The 20,221-nt window shown below is 33.2% G+C and overlaps 1 protein-coding gene across 1 annotated transcript in view; it reads right to left on the bottom strand.

The window, feature by feature from the left end:
* The window catches only part of LOC134852932 (myosin IA heavy chain-like), a 38,068-nt gene extending 18,082 nt beyond the window's left edge, over positions 1 to 19,986 (bottom strand). The window contains exon 1 of the mRNA XM_063868809.1: positions 19,102 to 19,986. Coding sequence (XP_063724879.1) covers positions 19,102 to 19,709 — 608 coding nt within the window. The 5' untranslated portion in view covers positions 19,710 to 19,986. The remainder of the gene's footprint in view (positions 1 to 19,101) is intronic.
* Positions 19,987 to 20,221: the final 235 nt, after the last annotated feature.

Below are 20,221 nucleotides of genomic sequence, written 5' to 3'. Positions count from 1 at the left end.
AATGACGACACTGTCATTGCAGAACAATCAGATTATGTTTGGGACCCTAAATGGTCTCATCCAGCATTTATCAATATTCCACAAGATATCTCTAGTCAAGCGATAAGTACAATATCTTTTCACAGAGATTATGTAGAGTAATACCATTAACGATTGACGCAACACCACTAAATTATAATGAATTTTTACCTGATACACGAAATAACAGCTTAAATTCAATAGTCATACATAATAAAAATCTCAATGGAACCAGAAATCTTACACAGCAAGACATTCAAACACCATCACATTTCATAAATGAAGAAATCGTTCAAACAACAGTAACAACTACACAATAAAGTATTTCACCAATACACCCAAATCTGACAACACCAAAAAATCCGAATACATCACTAACACAGGTAACCTTACAGTCAACCGTTAAACCTTCGGTTGCTCCAAAATACTCACATATGGACTATCAGACGTATAGACCAATGACAAAACCGTCAAAAACAAGAAAAACGTTCACAAGAAACATTTTTGCAGAACACAATTATAATTAAGCACACCAACAAAAAATAAATGAACCCCCCCGAAAAAATACACAAAATTTAAATCACCTATGTTCCCATTATTGGAATCTCCCAAATACATCGATCAATTCAGTAAATTTTCCAGATAATCCACACTCTCCACAGGGTTATAGTGAAAATTACCCATTTTTTCAACAAAACAAAAATAAACAACAAACACCTTATAACACAAATTACCTATCATCTGATGATGATGATTATCATCAACCAGATGTTTTTGCACCATATACTAAAGAATAACACATACAGAGACCGCGACAGTCTCAACCATCTCAAAATATGAAAATTTACCCACAAAATCCAACAAATATACAAAATCCACAACAAATGCATATACAAAACCCAATTAACACACAATCTTTTCAACCAATACAGCCACAAAACCCAATGACTATGCATTCTTATCAACCAACTCAAATGCAAAATGAAATACTGCTTCCATATTACCTCCAGCAACACGAAATAACAAAACATCAACTTTCAAACTTTTCACAAATACCAAATGCCGCAGAATCACTACAGATGACTATGAATCCATACCTCATGGGTGGATCGTCAATAACATCAAATAAACCACTGATGGTATTCACAGGAACAGACCCTGAATAGTCTGTAGAGGATTATTTAAATGCAGTAACAGCAAATTTAATTTTAAATATAGGACCCGAACCAATTAATACGCCACTCCATCAAAACTGGATACATAGACGCACAGCGTTAATACAAACAACACTAGATGGCGCGGCTCAAAAATGGTTTTCAGTATTACCCATAGAAATAAAATCAGATTGGAAAAGATTCACACAAGAATTTTCAAAAATGTTCGATTCTGAAAGAAACAAACAACATCAAAGAGTTTTATGCAACGAAATTCGCAGATTACCAAATGAAACAATCAAACAATTAGCAGTTCGAATCGAAACACTAGTTCAAAAAGCATATTCACTCAATACACTTGATTACAAAAACACAAAAATGACAGAAATTTTAATGATGACCTTAACACTTCAATTAAGGAAAATAGCTATAAAAAAGAGAGCATCTCATCCTTCCTCAATTCGAGAACCAGATTTAGATTTTAGAAAAGTAGTAGATAAATTAGAACAAGCAGAAATCACAATGAAACTCGAAGAAACAGAAAATCTAAAATTACAATATGTTAATCGAATTGAAACAAATACTACACATATAAATAATATACAAGAATCAGACACAGACCTGATTGAAAAAATCACTGAAATACTAAACATCTATGGAAGAAACCCAAATTTTAAAGGCAAACTATCTTTCAAAAAATGGTGTAATTACTGCCGACGATACGGACACAGTATCGCCGAATGTAGACAAAAACAACAAGACAATCAGAATAAACCTCAAAAGCAAAAGAACCAAATAAATCATTCTATCAATACATGAAAAAAGATCAAAATCTACCAAACAAAAATATATATAATCATAATAGTTCAAGAAAACCACTTTCAAGTAACTCAAATTACTCAAGAAATCAATCACCATATAACTCAAGTTATAGAGGTAGATAGCGAGAACAAAGAAATTCACGAAATTTCTCACAAAATAGACATAGCCGATCGAATAGCCAAAATAACCAAAATAACTATTCACGATCGAATTCAAACACAACAGAATTTGTTTCTGCATCCAGTTCCTATTCAAACCCAAGGAATATACACTATTCCAATAATAGATCACGAAACTCATCATACAACAGAAATAGAAACTATTCACACAGTAGGCATAGAAGTGTTTCAAACAATCGAAATCAGAACTATTCAAACAATAGATCAAGGAATAACTCATATAATAGATGGAATTATCACAGATAAAATGATAACTAGCAAAACAGATCACGAAATAATTCACAAAATCGAAACTCAAGTTACAATAATCGATACAGAAATTATTCCCAGTCACCACATAGGAAAAATAACCGTTATCCCGATTCTAAACATCGATACAGAAGTAACACACCGAAACATCAAAGACACATTAATCAAGTGCAAACAAATGAAGAAACAACTTCAGACCCCCCAGGTATTGATGACACAGGAAGTAATGAACTACAACTAAATCACTTTATTTGTGAATCATCAGATACTGAGAGTGATACAGATAATACCATCTCTGTAAATATGATAACAGTCAAAAACGACTATGAATCTATCATATACGAACAACCTTTTACTTCACATATTTATGAAAATCATTTGGAGCTTCTTCATAATTACTACATTGGACCCATTAATAATAATACACAAACTACACAAGAAGTAAAAGAAATTAACATGGTAATTAAACCTGATAAAAAAGATGAAACACAATGCTCAAACACAAAACATATTTACAAAATATACAAAAAGAACAACCAAGAGAAAAAATTCGGACAAATCCATTTCTCTTAGAGAGTCCAAGAAGTAAAGAATTTCAACCACCAGATCTTGAAATTGATTTTTTAATCGACTCAAGAGCAGAATCAAATATAATTAATATTCCCACATGGAATAAAAGTAAAACACTACACCCAAATTTAACACCTCTTGAAACATCTAGTAAATTGGCAACAGCACAAGGATCAACATTAGTAAACTATGGAAAAATCCAACTATTCCTTGTTCCCACAAGAAAAATGGAACAAAACAAGATTCTGAACAAGCCGTTTAAACAAACATTTCATATTAATGATATTAAGCACAATATCATTGGCATACTATTTATTACTAAATATATACCAACAATAAACATCTTACATAGTAAAATCCATATCAAAGACAAATATACAAAAACAAAAAACACAGCCTTAACATTCTTCCAAAGATTAAACAAACAACCACCAATTTTTTCAAAATTTTACCTCATTTATAATCAAAAACGGAAACACTTGAAACCACTATAAGGAAATATATATAATTTTTTAATAAAACAAGTTCATCAAAATGACAAAACCAAAATAAACAACAATTTTTTATGTCAGACTTCGAATTTAAACCTATTCACAAATTTTTCCAAATTACAATCTCATCTATAAAATACTCAAAAAATACCATATCAAACAACATTACCCTTGGGAATTTTATGATATTGCGAAACAAATGCTACAATTTCACCTATAATTGAAGTAGCCTATCGAGAAAATAATATATTACAACTATTCGATATTTGATAAATCAACAATTCTTGACGAAGAATGAAAAAATAAATACAGATTATTTCACAAAAACACCATATTTTAAACCGACATTCAATATAACAAATTACACAAAAGAACAACAAACATTTTTAACAATGTTTAATTTTCAACACTCACAAATCACACAAGATGAATTTGATAAATTAACAAAACAACTGTTACATTATTCAACAGTCTACGCAACATCAAAATTTGACGTTGATAAAATCAATTCATCACCACACCTCCCATTAAAACCTGACGCAGTTTTCTAAAAACAAAGAGCAAGTAAAATACCGATTCACTTACACGACAAGGTAAATAGATTACTTGATATTTTAGAACAATACGAAATTATATCACCAGTAAATAAAGAAGAACAACCAAAAGGTAATACATTCATCAACCCTGTTATCATTCTAGCAAAAGGTGAATCACTAAAAATAGTTTTAGATGCTAGATATCTCAATTCACTAATCGACGAATCAAAATGCAATTGGCCTATTGAACCAATACAAGTTATCTTAACAAAGATGAATGGTAAATACTTCACAACCGCAGATATGAATAGTGCTTATAATCAAATGCCACAAGATGAACAATCACGACGTTTAACACAATTTGTTATTGGAAATCAACAATATGAATTTAATCGCTTATTCTATGGAATATCCATAGGACCAGCAGCTTTTTCAGCTTTCATGAGTAAAATTTTTAGACCATTAATACTCAAGAAAAATGCAATCACCTATTTTGACGATGTTTTTATGCAATCACAAACCAAAGACGAAATGCTTACAGTTTTAGAACAATATCATAAAATACTTCAGAACAAAAATCTGAAAGCAGCCCCCAATAAATCGCACTTCTTTTTAACACGCGTTAAATTTTTAGGACATAATGTTGAACGAAACACTATCACTCCATTAAATCACGCATTGATGCAATCCAAAAACTTCAACCACCTACAAATAAAAAGAAAATCCAAGAATTCCTTGGAATGTTGAATTTTTTAAGTAAATATGTTTACAAAATGCAATTATACTTGAGACCTTTCTATAACATCCTCAGACATTAAAATTATTTTGAATGGACCACTGAACATCAAACACGATTTGACGAAATTAAAAAATTTTGACAGAACAAATTTCAAACACAATTCCAGATCCAAATCAACCATTCTATGCAATGTGCGATGCTTCAAATTTTGACATCGGCGCAGCATTGCTACAATCACATAATGGAACAAATAAAATGAATCTTAGATCAGCAAATTCACGATTTTTTACACAAGCAGAGCTACGACTCTCAACTCTAATGAGAGAATGTACAGCTATAATTTATACACTTACAGAATACGAATTTCTGATACTTGGATCAAAACACCCAACAGTTCTATTTACAGATCACAAACCAATTATATTTCTCTTTACACAAAAATCAAATCCTAATCATAGAGTTTATAGATTTCAATTAATTCCAATGAAATTCCCAAACTTACATATAGTTTGGACAGCAGGAAAAAACCTTGCATTACCAGATACATTAAGTAGAAATACGCCACCTGAATTACTTACACGAAAAACTACAGTTCAAATACCACAAAATACTAAATTCTATCTCCTAAAAAATGAAACATCAGCCCGATTAGAATGCAAATACGCAGTAAAAACTGACATTGATCAATCACAAATAAATAATCTACAACATTTTCCACTCTACTTAGATTGCCAAAATAATCACTATGAAGTTGATTTACTAGGAACATCAACATTTAAACCAATTCCATACTCACAATGGATAAAAAATAATACTCAACAAAAGAGAATAAAACAACACTCGCATAAAAAGGACCTTTTTCCACTAATTGAAAAAGAAAATTTGACCGATAAAATAAACTTATCAGGACCACAAACAAATGATTCAAAAGACACAATAAATCAAGTTTTTGACCTCCATGACCCACTTGACACAATTCCCCTATCAAAACTAGACTTTGACAATATTTTTCTCCCCCCAACAGATAAAATAACACTTGAACTTTTAAAACGGTATCAAAATCTCGATCCAGTAATTAGACAACTAAAATCATGGAACAAATACAAAACTAAGCCCGTAAAAGCTGATACCACAATTTTAGGAAACAAAACACTCCTCCGATATTTCAGAAAATTTAACAACACAACAATTAATGAAAATACAGATCTTTTAGAATATCAATTAAATGATTCTAAAGTTCCCTGTCTACCTTTAAGTATGATACTAACAGCTTTTAAAATCTCCCATACACAAAATACATAAGGACACTCCGGATCAGAAAAAACATACTCGAACTTTACACAAAATTTTTATTTCCCAAATGCATCAATTTAGATAAATGTATTATGCAATGATTGTATAATATGTCAATTGAATAAACCGTATCCAAATCAAAAATAAATAGCACAAAAACAAGATTTTAAAGGACAAAGTTTATATTTTAAACATCGCATTTCATTCGACACAAAAGGACCAATCTCACCATCCTCAGAAGGAAACTCCTACATTATGGTCATTGTTGATGCATTCACACATTATGTAGCACTCAACCCAGTACCACATTGTAATGCTTATTATGCTTACACAACACTTAATGAATATTGGATAGTCAAATTCGGATTACCCGAAATCCTAGTTACAGACAATGGTACAGAATTTATAAATAATGAAATCATCACAATATGCCACTTATACAACATCAAACATAAACCACGTACATTTCATGCACCTTGGACAAACGGTTTAGTCGAAGGTATGAACCGTTCACTACAAGAATATCTCAGATGTATCATAAATGGAAACGATACACGATACACAGAATGGTCAGCAGATGGAAAATTATTTCCCTTATCATATTATTCACAAATTACGACAACTTTAGGAATGTCACCATATGAAATGGTTTTTAATCAAAAGCCACGAAAACCAATTATGTTTACGGCAAATGCCCATAATTATTATTGCCAACCAAATAAAGATTCAATTTGTTATAACCTACCTTTACACACACATGATGAAGATCATTTTCATCATCCACAAATTCTTAAATTAGCCTCCGGCACACATACCAAATGTATATTAAATAGAGATAAAAAACACAATGAAATATACCAAAAAGTAACAAAGAAACTGTTACAAAGGCAAAACATTAACAACCAAATTAATTCACGCTTTACGCCAGCCACAGATTTAAAAATTGGAACATTTGTTTTAATACCTAATTTTAATACACAAAAAGGAATCTCTAAAAAATTACAACCCCTTCGCAAAGGACCATACCAAATAATTGCCAAACCCACTGACGTAACGTATAAACTCACAGATTCAACTAAAAAAGAAATTATTCAACATCGTAACAATCTATTGCCCTATTACCCAAAAGAATACGCATTACGCGAATTAACTCAATTATATTCTTTTACAGGTTTAAAAGTTGTTCAAAATCATACAAATACAGAAAAAGAAACAAATGTACAGGACAACGTTCATCATGAAAAACAAAATCAAAAACAAACCACAACTCAAAACAATACAAAAACGCCAAACCCAAAAATATCTCCCAGAAAGAAAAAACTGGAAAATGATAGAAAAAATTTTACCACAAGAACAAGTAGAAAAATCAGAACACAGAGAATCATCACGACTTAGAAATCAACCACGTAAAAATTATAAAACATTCATTTCACAATCTAAAATATTAAAGAAACTTGAATTTCAAAAACAACTTTGATTTTAAAAATTAAAAATTTTTACACTTCTAAATCATTTTGAACTTTCATATTTTCGAGATAACATGCCTAAACATACGCAACAATTTTAGTTCAGATTCAGCCAATAGGATTCACTCAAATCCGCCAGCTTCTATATCTTGAACACCAACCTATTAGCCGATAGATATTTAACTCCAGGCATATCTATAACTTTAACTTTACAACCTCCAGGTCAAAAATAAGCAACCCGCTAAAATTTGACAACTAAAATAAATACCACCATAATATTACAACCCTCCCCTATCTAATAACGCAAAGATCAACAATATTTTCCCAACTCAGACCTCAAAAACCCTCCAACCAAAAATGGCGAATTAGCCTAAAGTCAAAAAGGACCATAATCACTTGGCCTAAAGTACAAATATTTCAAAAATACCCCAGATTATATACCAAATAAAAACAAAGCAAAGAAGACCTCCCGAACACCATAAAATTAGCTCCAACAATTTTTCATAAAACTCAACCCACTTGTCAAAAAACCAATAAATAATCCGACCACACTTGAATCTCGGCCCAAACAACAAAAAATATTCTTAAATGCTTTTTTCTCTAACAGTCGATACCTTAAAAAAATAATCTTAAATTTTTTCATAAAATTTTTCATTCTTTTTAAACTTTTGCTAATATTTTTTCTTGATACTTTTGAAGCCTTAATAATCTTTTTAATAATTTTTTGCAATATTTTTTAAATTTTCTACTCCCTATTTGAAATATATCTCCAACTTTCCCAAATCATTGACCACATTCACAGGTACGATAATTCAAAGTCTATTTAAATGATACGAACAATTTTTAGTAGAACAGATATTTTTTTACTATTCGTAATTTTCATCACAATTTTATCCTCCCTAATCATGACAATGTGCAAATGTGTAAAAAAAGGCAATAGTCACGTTCGCCTTAGCAACAACACTTTTAATGCTATTCATCGAAGAATATTACAACAAACATAAATCTTCCCACTAGAAAAAATCAATCGGACACTTTCAAAAATTGCTAACCAACAATCGCAAAATCAGTCTTCACCGACATCATCCCAAGAAAACCCAGCAATACCCAAAACTACCCAAAACCCCCAAACATCCACACGAATTTCTTTTCAAGATAATCCATACACTTTTGAAGAACGACACGCTCGCTTATCCGAACCATTAGAACCAGTTCAGCGACCGGCACCTCTAAGTGAACCAACATATAATTTGTACCCCCCATTACCACAAGAATTAAATCGAATAAGACATATCAGTCAAAATCAAAATACAGTTGAAATAAATGGACAAATTATACATCCACGAAGAAATAGAAATTTTCAAACCCCTAGGGTTCATTTTGATATACCCCAACCACCAACACCAACTACTTCAGAAAAATCATGTAGTACATTACCAGTAACTCCCCCACTCTTTTCACAACGCAGCATCTCAAGTATACCCTCAGATTACTTAGGTTCAACACCAACATCTGAACAAATACGTGAAAATCCCTTTAACCCCCCCAATCCCACCGCACGACTACCATATTGGGCTACACACTCATATACACAAGGTGAACCAAACTTGGTAAATGATCCAATAGATATCTCTACTGATACAACACTATCATCATAACCAGAAACATTATCACTCCCGTCAATACCATCCTTAAGTCAAATCTCACCGTCACTTTTCCCTTCAAAATTTCCAAATAACCTCGACGCCAGATATCGAGAACAATCATCATCAAATACCCCTTTACGATTAGATTGGAACACATTCGTAGCACCTACCCCATTATTTGGACAACATTAAGAAAGTAACCGACTCCACAGTTGGGCACTCAATAGATTACAATATAGACAAGATATCCACGAAGATATTCGATCACACAATATTCAAATACTTCAACAAAATAGTCTCCAATTAAAATTTGAAATCAGGATCAAACTTAATAATATTGTTCAACACCCCTACCCATTAAATCCACCAAATATAACAGCTCAATCACTACCACCACCATTTATAACCACTGAAGTAATATACAAATACGATAGATATACGAAAAACACAATTGGTTACATAACATTTTATAACCCATACTCAGGATTATCATACACATGTATATTCTAAAAATATTAACATTTCAACACATCTTTTTTCTAATATTTTCCGACCAAAACACAAATCCTTCTCCTCGCACAAGACCCCAGGATTTATTAGTAACACACTATGATTGTGAAGAAAACGAACAACAAAAAACACTACACAATTATGCAATAAATCAAGTATCACAATGCGAAACAGAACCACAAGCTATAGAAACTACAAATGTAATAGCAATATTGTACTCAAAAGCTCGAGCAACAATAGTCACAGGATATAAATTTACAGCAACATTTTCCAAAAAGAAAGTACATTGTTCACAAGTTTCCAACGGAAATAAGAACCGACTTGATCACGAATCATTTTACCAAAGTAATATAGAACGTCTTTTACACCTAAACCCCGACAATTGTAAAAACGAATTACTCAGACTAAATCTAACAAGAAATAAAAACACAGACAGAAAAATAGTAAATTTTCAAGTCTTTGCCGATTCTTTACATCAAGCAGAACTTGAACGATATCAAGGACATATTAAATTAGACGACAAATACCACTATGACGGCGCACACGGAAGAATAACTTATGACATACACGATAAACACTGGATACCACACATTGGAATAAATGACCCTTCAAACTGTAAAGCAGACACAAAAAATAAAGGATATCAAGAAATAATGTTTTTGATTAGAAAATACAACTTGAAAAAATACAACTCACACGAGATTTAACTGATAACATCATGATCTATCAAGGAATTAGATTACCTTGTAAAATTGATCAAGGTTATTGGGACCCTACAACAAGGAACCAAGCAACAATTGTTTGGTTTCCCGAAGATACATGCACAACATTTCAAGTAGCAAACATACACGCTCGAATGATAAAATTTCATGAAAAATGTTTTATCGAATCAATCCCATACGAACAAGTGAACCTATCTCGTAAACAAAGCACTGATTTCAAAATTTTCATGATATAGAAAATAAATTAACACGCTTTCAATTCTATCAAGAAACAGAATTTGCATGTAAATATAGCAATCCACTTTATAAAACACAATACTCTGAAATACTTGTCGAATACGAAAAAGGTTTCAACATGACCACTGGAAAAATAAAATTTGACCCTTATGCCACAAGTCACCCTATTAACGAAGGAACATCATACGTTCCAGTTAACTTTTATAAAAGCAAAGGTCAACCTGGTGGAAAACTAAAACCATATGACAGTAAAAGCACACGTTTACAAGAACTGTCACTAATGAATAGCACCTATTTTAGTAATATTCATTATGATATCCACTTAGACATGAAATTATTTATACAATTAGTGGAATTTTCCAAGAAATGTCACTTTCTGAATTAGAAACACTCCATCAGCTATGCGAATTAGAAAGAACACAAATCTTACAATCACTCGCATTAGCAGTACTAAAAATACCTTACGCAGGATACTTATTATCAGGAAAGAGATCAAATTTTCTTGACTATGAAGGAAACATTTTATGGTTCTATACTTGCACCAAAAAAGTATCACCATTATATGTTTTTGAAGACAAACTTTGTTATAAAAGAATCCCCATATTCCATAAAAATAAAGTACATTTTGTCAACACACTTTCAAGACGAACATATTTTTGGGATACCGCAGTCCCATGTGGATCAGAAAATAGCCACAATGTAGTACAACTTAACCCTGATGAAGATAAATACTACCTAATTACACCATACTCTACATTAATGCAACCACTCAAAAAATTTTCACCCGAAAGTATCAGAGCTATCGCTCGTAACCCAAATATTGATTTACAATCAATTGGAATATATTCTAAATATGATATCCAACATCACATTAGAACACAACAGTTTCAGGAATTATTAACACAAATGGACACAATACAACGCCAATCAATCGACCAGAATTTAAGAAAACTTGCCGAAGTCGCAGGATTTGCAGACATTAATATAGCGGATATTTTAAAGATATCAAAGACTACATATGTTTAAACGGTGGAAAATACAGACCACAGGACATTTCATCTATGAATATTTTCAGTTTTGTCACCTTAAAAAATGAAATTCTAGCTTTTCTAGGATGGCCCTATTACATCTTAGAAAAATTAACTATTTTATACGCCATGTTTAATTTTATAGGATTTCTTTTCTCACTGTTAAAATGAATCTATAACACATGCGCTATACACACACAAGTAAACCGACAAGCAAGTGTAGCACGTATACTATTTGCAGATTTTTTTGGAATTTTTTCACCATCAATCAATAAAATACTTTTAGATGCACAAATAAAAGAATTCAATACAAAAATACCCACAAGACCAAACACATATAACGAAGAACATAATAATAAAGATACAACACCTACAGCACCCCAGATACCAACCCTACGACAAAATCATCCATTATCATTAGTTCCCCGAAATTTTCGAAACCTAGCAATCACAAATAATCCAAACTTTCGACCAAATACAACACAAAGCCCTATTCAGCACATAATGACAAATCATTCACAAAATGATAATACATATGATCAAATTATTGAACAACGCCATACCACCCCTTTTCAGTCTCAAAATAATCATTTTTTTAGCCCACGATGAGCCGACAACTTGGATCTCTCCATCGCTCAAATTCCCACCCAGCCAACCTCCAAACCCAAATCCAAATTATCCCTCTTTTTGCTTTCCCACTACCCGATTTTCCAATTATTAATATATCATCAAGCACGAATTCTGATACTAACTCAGATATTTCAGTTTTTCAGACTATCTCACAATTTAATAACGCTAATGTAGAAACCCCCGACGAATTTGCAGACTCCGAACCATCTCCCTCTACCCATACCCAGGACAACTCCTCAGCTTTTTCAAATCCCCCTTTTCAACCACTCCCATCCGTTTCCACTCCTTCTTATGCTACCCAAGTAACCCCAACCTATTCTCCATTTCATTCCGACAGATCACATAATAACTACCCAGATACCATCCAAATTTCCGCAGAACTCGACATTTTTATAACATTACAACAACAACTAATACATCCCCAAACTCTCACAATACATCAACTATCATCCACAATAACATCCTCAAATCCACCAACTCCTACACCCTCTTCAGCTTACACTCCATCATTAGCTCAATCATCCACATCCACCGAAACACCTACCAGTACTTGCCGAGCTTAACGCACTTTTAAACGAAAATTTCCAAATCACCCATTCCCAAACAAACCCGGAACAGCCCGCGAGTATATTAATCACCCGGAACAAACAAACACGAAAAATTCTCTAGAAATCACCCTACCATCATTTCCGCAAATTACATTAAATACACCTACCATTGCTAACGAAACACGAAATTTTGTTGATGAGCACGTTTTAATGCCAACACTCCATTGGACAGCTTATTATCTTTATACTAACCCCCTCTGCCTACCATTAGCTAATACTACTGAAAGTAAAGAGAAAAAAAAACATGTTATATAAACTCACCACAACACTAACACCTCGACAATTTACTTACGTTGGATATAAAAAATTACTTAAAAAAAACACCGCACCCCGAGCTAACGATTTTGCAATAGAATACTACGATCATATTATCATCCGTCCTAATCAAGTTCAATTTTTAGATGAAAACCGCTTCGCAAACCCGCAACTAACAGAAAAATTTTCCATTAAAACATCATACGTATTTACACTCAATATTTTTGATAGAAAGCATGATCATATTATTTCCGAATCACTAGTTGATATTCAAGCATATAAAAGCTTCTATGATAAATTTCAGTTATTTTCACTAACCTTTCACTTTCTTTCACCACAGGAACGCAATTTGCACTGTTCCCACGATATTATGTTACGCACTAAACAAACGCACACATATACATATTATCGTTTTATACAAAATCATTTTGATTTGCACACTCCATCAAGACAACCTCGCCATCGTTTTCAGTTTCTTAACTCAAAATACACGTCACCATTTTTTCTAAATTTTACATATTGCATTACAGATACTAACCTTTATGGCATCCTCCACAACTATGACCCAGTTACCCAAATGTACATATTCTGTCCCATCACAAAGACCTTCAATGCTGAAGAATCAAGACCCTTCCTTATCCCGCATGAATTTATCACACCTATTGAAATACCCATATTAGAATTCATTCACAATACTTAATATAACCATAAAATATATAACCTCATCCAAAACTTACCTTACGAGTTCGCAGTAGGCACAGAAGAACTAAACACCATCAAGGCACTTCAATTGCTTTGGCCACTGCTACAAACTAAAAACATCATACGCATACTAGCCAAGTTACTAACAACATCAGACATGATTCACGACATCTTCCCCCACGGCTTTTACCCAGAAGACTAAGGTAACTATAAATTAAACTACTTTTAACTAATAAATTCAAATGTATACTAACCATTTTCTATCATTGTTTGATTTATTCTTTTAGTCTTCACACTACAATCATCTACAAAACAGAAAAAGACAAATAAAAAAACAAACTTGTTAAAATATATTCAAACTCCTTATTCTTTAGCACTAAATAATGTAGTAAAATTCATACCCATTGTAGTAATTTCATTTATAAATTATTTCCCCACGAAGCAGTAAAATTAAAAACGATGAAAATTTATAATTTTAAACTTCCCCAAAACGCAGTAAAATTCAAATTCAATGCAATAAATTCAAAAAATGAGAAAACAGTACTAACCTTTTCAATATTTTCATTCATTCGCACAAGAATTCTATCCAAACTCGCACAGCTCGCCCACGAAGAATTGTTTAAATAATGATTTTAAGTTTCAAGCTTTCACTATAAACAACTCTAACACACGATAACAAGTTTCAAACTTTCCTTTAACCCGGTTGGAAAGGAATTATATACTAAACCAAACTAACCAACGCAGCTTACTAAACACCACAAATCATAAAATGACAGCATGACTAAGAAAAGAAAACCAACGGTACCCAAACCGGATTAACCCAGCTTAAAACTGTATAATTTATGCTTTTGAAGACTATTGTAAAGTCTAAAAAAGAAAATAATAAAACACAAAAAAGTCGCAAGACAAACCCAAACAAAAAACAGTTCGATTTTTGGAAAAAAAAGGACACAACCAAAGTAACATTAGAAAGACCAGAAAAAACCAACATAAAACGTTATCACATAACAGGACCTCTCAAAGAAACAGCATGCAATCATACTCCCATTTCTGGCCTAACCCACCAGAGAAGGACGTCCTGAGCATGCTTATAGCCGGCCTAACCCACCGCGCTACACACCCGCTTTGTGACCACACTTCAATTTTTAATAAGAGGTACTCAAGGGTGAGTAACTCTTCAAAATAACTGAACTCAAACAAAACGCTTTTGTGAAAACGACTAACCAAGTTCATGATTAAAAAAACAAACTAACATAAATTTATAAAATTAAAATTATACTTTGCAGTATATAGATCATACACAACAACAAAGACAAACATCCAAAGACTAGACGATCCCATCACACTCGAACAAAAGAATGGCTAAACACAACCGACATGCCGTCCACAATCACGTATCAAAGGATTTAGAGTACGACTTGACTTCGCGGAAAAGGACTTCATTGAACTAGACCAATGACCACCTCGATGCTCAAGTATACGTACAGATCCGAGTTACAAGGCATCCCTTCCAAACACGATCTTCACGCCATTCCCAGACGAGGCTGCACACAAAACAGTTCTCTACTAATACAGAAAAACTTGACATAGCAAATTATTTGGAAATCGGATTGATTTCATTGGGGATCACAGTCGTTGTCGAATGACGTAATAACAACTTCCTATCCCTGATTCCAGCGTCCTGGAACGTTCTTCTTCAAGAGGAACTGGATAAGAAAATGATGTTCGCCGAATACCAACGTTCATCATCCATCCTTCTATTGCAGAGAAGAAAGATAGTTCTAAAAAACTCTGTAAACCCCGGATGGGTGGAACCTGATCTAAACTACATTTTATTATTGGATAAATTAGATATTTTACCACTGTAAAATATTTAATATTAACTAATCATAATCCATCCAACTAACAACCCACTTATTTGTAAGTGCTGAAATTACTTGTAATTTCAGCACCAGAGAGATTTGAATTTAACTTAGAAATTAGTTGCCTCTCCAAGAGAACTTCAGCAGTCGCAATAAGCCAGTGTACTCTAGATCTATTGAGCCTAGCAGAGACTAGTTAAACACCCTGATACTAGTAGATATAAGAGTAAGATTAGGATCGGTATTAGACTAAGAAGTTGCACGAATCTATCCGGCCGAAAATAAGATAGCGTGACGAGCAGACGGTGTACCCTATCCGAAATTACTCTATGAGTTAACCTCAAGGACCTAACTCAAATTTTAGACAACAAGTAGTTTTTCACTCATGTCTTTGCAAAATCAAACTTACCTTATCAATGCAAAAACTTTGAGTGTTTTGACTGCTTTTTGTCGTGACTGAATCATTTAATTGTAGTCTGTCCTGAAGTTTTCTTTTGACATATAAAAAGTAAAGTTTCAGCTATAACTTAACAAAGTACACTTGAGAACTGCTTGCTTTAACCCGGCCTTTTCTTCTGGCTTTCTCTTGAAATATAGTTTGCAAACAGCCTAAAATGTAGGTTTAATAAAAAAAACAGCGACTTGCTTCAATCGCCTCGGAATACAATCACTTTTTCCACACAAAGTCATTGACTTTTGTCATATCTCAATAAGCTTTAAGGTTTGGCTTTTGTCATATCTCAACAAGCTTTAAGGTTTGGCTTTTGTCATATCTCAATAAGCCTCAAGGTAGGATTTAGAAAACAATTTTTACCAATGTGTTATTATTCAACAGATATACGCGATTTTTCATTCAAAAAAAAAAGAAAATCAGACTCTTTTCTTAATGGAAGAACTGTCAAGTCAGCCAATTGATCAAAAAATGTTATTCATCTGGTTCCAGAGTGATGAGAAAGTACTAGCCAAAAAAAGTTAACCGAACTAGCAGCGTGGAGAGCTCGCATTGCTCGCAAAAACTTTGGGCCAAATTTTTTCGGCTCGCAATTTCATGCTGATTTTTTGACCGACGATATGAATCAGGGGCGGATTTGGGGGGGATGCGGCGCCCTTCTCTTTTAAAGATTCAACCCCCTGCCGACCCAAAGGGTCCCCCTTTGTACTATTTTGAGATATCCATTTTTGGCTGACCGACCCAAAATTTTTTTAAAGGCGCCTTGGGCGCCAATATATACGAACTTTGAGAGGGGGGGGGGGGGGGGGGGGGGAGCGCGCGCCGAAAAGTTTCCAAAAGTTAGCGGCGCACAAAGTTTGGCCAAAATAGGGTCTTTTTGCCCCCCCCCCCCCCGCCCCGGATAAAATCCGAGATCCGCCCCTGCTATCAATATTGTATTTTTTTTTATTTCTTGCCGTTCCTTTTGACCCCACACCATTCTCTGCGCCTGATAGGTTATGTAAGCAATGAATAAGTTCTGATTTTCTTCCATTAGAACTTCCCTTAAAATTACGTTCTGCCTGTGCGGTCGAGAGTTGTGATTTTTTTAAAGAAGATGGAGGGAGCGAGGGGCTATGCTGGTAAAGAGCTGGAAGCTTACCTATAAGCATGAGCGGATTTAGGATTTTCTCGAGAGATTTTTAAAAAAAAGTTCAAAAAACTTGACGACCTTATTTTTTAGGTTGACAGACATGATTTCCCGAACAAAAGCCTTATTTTGACGGAAAATGATTGCGCCGCAGGCAAATTTTTGAAAAAACAGGTCAAAATTGCTGTTTTTGGGCACGTTTTGGAAATTTTTACCAAAAAATTTCTTTTTTCGCCGCGTGCTTCCATTCAAAATTAGTATATATTGGCGCCAGAGGCGCCTTTAGAAAATTTAAACGTTGGTCAGCCGAAAATGGATGTCATAAAAAAAATACCAAGGGGGCCCTTTAGTTGGTGAGGGGTGCAACTTTTGAGAAGGGGGGGCTAAATCAGCACTGCCTATAATGACATTATTATCAGAGAGCCATAGCATAGTCTTAAGGTAATCGCACTCAGCAAAAAGAGAAAATAATCGATTATATTATAATTATGATCGTACTCTCAGCAAAATTATAATCAATTATAAGCGCCAAGTTTAGATGTTTAAACGATTTATAATCCATTATAATGATAGCGTTTTTGGTGACATTTTAATAAATTATAATCAAATATATTTGGTTATATTTTTCTGAAAATCTCTTAAAATCTCTTATAATCTATTATATTCTATTATAATAGATTAAAATCTCTTTTTCTACGAAAATTTTATTTCACAAGAAAAATCAATAATTATGGATTATAATTTAGCTATTTTGCATGAAAACACATTAATTACCAAATTTAATTTAAGTTTAAGCTGTAAGTACAAAATTATAGTTTCTTTTAGTTGATCAGTTCCCCTTATTCGTGCACCATCAGGCCCATATTAATCCAATGCCTTTTAACTATCTTCCTTTTATTCCAATTTTTCATCTAATATTTTAAAATGTACTGTGTGTTTGAAAAATTGCATGGAAAAAGGTGTCAACGGCAATGTTTGACAACCTGGGTAGCTTTACAATTTTGCTTGAAAATGGAACCTATAATAAAAAAAAAACACAACTTTTGTTATTTTTCACTATAAAATTGTGGTCCATACATTTTTTCAAAAAAGTGATAAGTTTGAAAAAAGGAATAGTTAGTGAACTTTTAACGTAAATTCCAAATAACTGTCGACTTACTATTAAAAATAAAATTTCTTGATCCATTCCAAATATCACGTTGGACCCATCTGTCATAAGATCCCCCTTCCAAAAGACTTGTGACCTTGATATTGGTGAACTTATTAAACAGCTCACTAAAAGCATGTTTGAACTTTCCCGTGTATTAGAAAAACAGTTGGCATCATTTGCATTGAATTGCGAAGATTTTCAATCCCGCTATTTTCTATCATAAATGACTTGCAAAAATATAGTTTTTTTTCAATAGTAAAAATAAACTGACTCAAATTAGATTAGTTGCTTGACTTGTTCAAGTTCATTTTTCAATCACATGGTATGATAATTGGTCCAGTGGTTTGTAATTTGTGTTATACTTATGATTTCAACAAGAACCAACTGCAACTACCTTGCTAATTTCCTTAACAGGTATTTTTGGCTTCTAACAAGTCAATTGGAATTTGATACCGTAGTGGCCCCAATTGAGGGTTTAACTTTCTGCGAGCGACAAGAGAGTCGAATCAGAAAGCGCTTTATTGATCTGAGCGTCAATGCCTTCAAAAGAATTTTATCCCCCAAATAATCCTGGATGTCTGTTGAATTTTATTCCTTAGGTTAAAAGTCTGTGATTAACCCACGAGCTAGAAAACACTTCAATTATAAACTAACGTTATACACTGATGATATGCTTTCACTTTCTCCAATTTGCTCCCCTGTTGAATTTCATCACTTGATCCATCGGCAGTTTGAAGTATGCATCGCACCAACTGAATTGCATTGAAACTTTTCCCACTGCCAGATAGACCACTCATTATTGCCACTTGAGGTGTTCCTTGCTCTTTCTGCAAAGTTATCAATCGGCTAGCTAGATTACTCAGGGCTAAATCACACTTCTTGTTCCGACTGACCGATGACGCGTTTTCCAAATGGTCGCGTGATGGACTCAACAAACTGATTAAATTGGGTCCGATGGTCGAATAAAGCTGGAAATTTTGGTAAAAAGAGACAAGAATTTCGATTGAGCTTCGAATATCGCTTGAATCTTGACGGGTCGGCGACGAAAGCCGTTGCTCAGAGTTGTTGCCCATAAAAAATTCAGGTACGTTTTGGCTCGTCCATTTTTCAAAGTAAGTTTCGTTAATTAACATTTTTAAGTCTTCTAAAATTGGAAACATCGAATTCCGAGTATTTCCATCTTTTGAATTCTGGCTGAGAAAAGTCAAATCGTTCTCAATTTTTTGTAATCTCGCAAGTTCGCTGTTCATTTTTTGTGCCATTCGAATGATAATAAGTTAATTAGTTTTGATTTTTCAATTTAAAATTTATTCAATACTGAGCTAAAAACCGTTGGCAATAAATTAATTCATAATAATTAAGTAGTGAAAATTGCATTGGCACAGAGTTGGTCTGAAAATGACAAAAGGTTTTTAACAAATTTTGAGAGACTCGACAAAGCTCTTGTCGTGAGCTCTAAGCTAACAGAAAAAACCACTGAGAATAATTGAACAATTGTAGTTAAGAAGCCGTAATTTAGTGGTTATGGTACATAAAAACCATTTAACAAGCAACGCGTGTTTTCAATACTCTTTACAAAATCTAAGTTTCATTTTTTTTTCGTGGTTATATATCATTTGTAGATTAAAATGAATATTCATTTATTTTATGTTTTGAACAGACAGAGAACAAAAACCAATTTTGATGTTTTTTATGATCAAAATGAAAGAATAATGAGAAAATTGATCACATCATAAGCTTCGAACTTAAACGCTAAGTATACTCATTTGATTTT

Source organism: Symsagittifera roscoffensis, chromosome 1 (assembly GCF_963678635.1).
Source record: "Symsagittifera roscoffensis chromosome 1, txSymRosc1.1, whole genome shotgun sequence".
Taxonomy (NCBI): domain Eukaryota; kingdom Metazoa; phylum Xenacoelomorpha; order Acoela; family Convolutidae; genus Symsagittifera; species Symsagittifera roscoffensis.
This window is presented reverse-complemented; position numbering and strand designations above follow the sequence as displayed.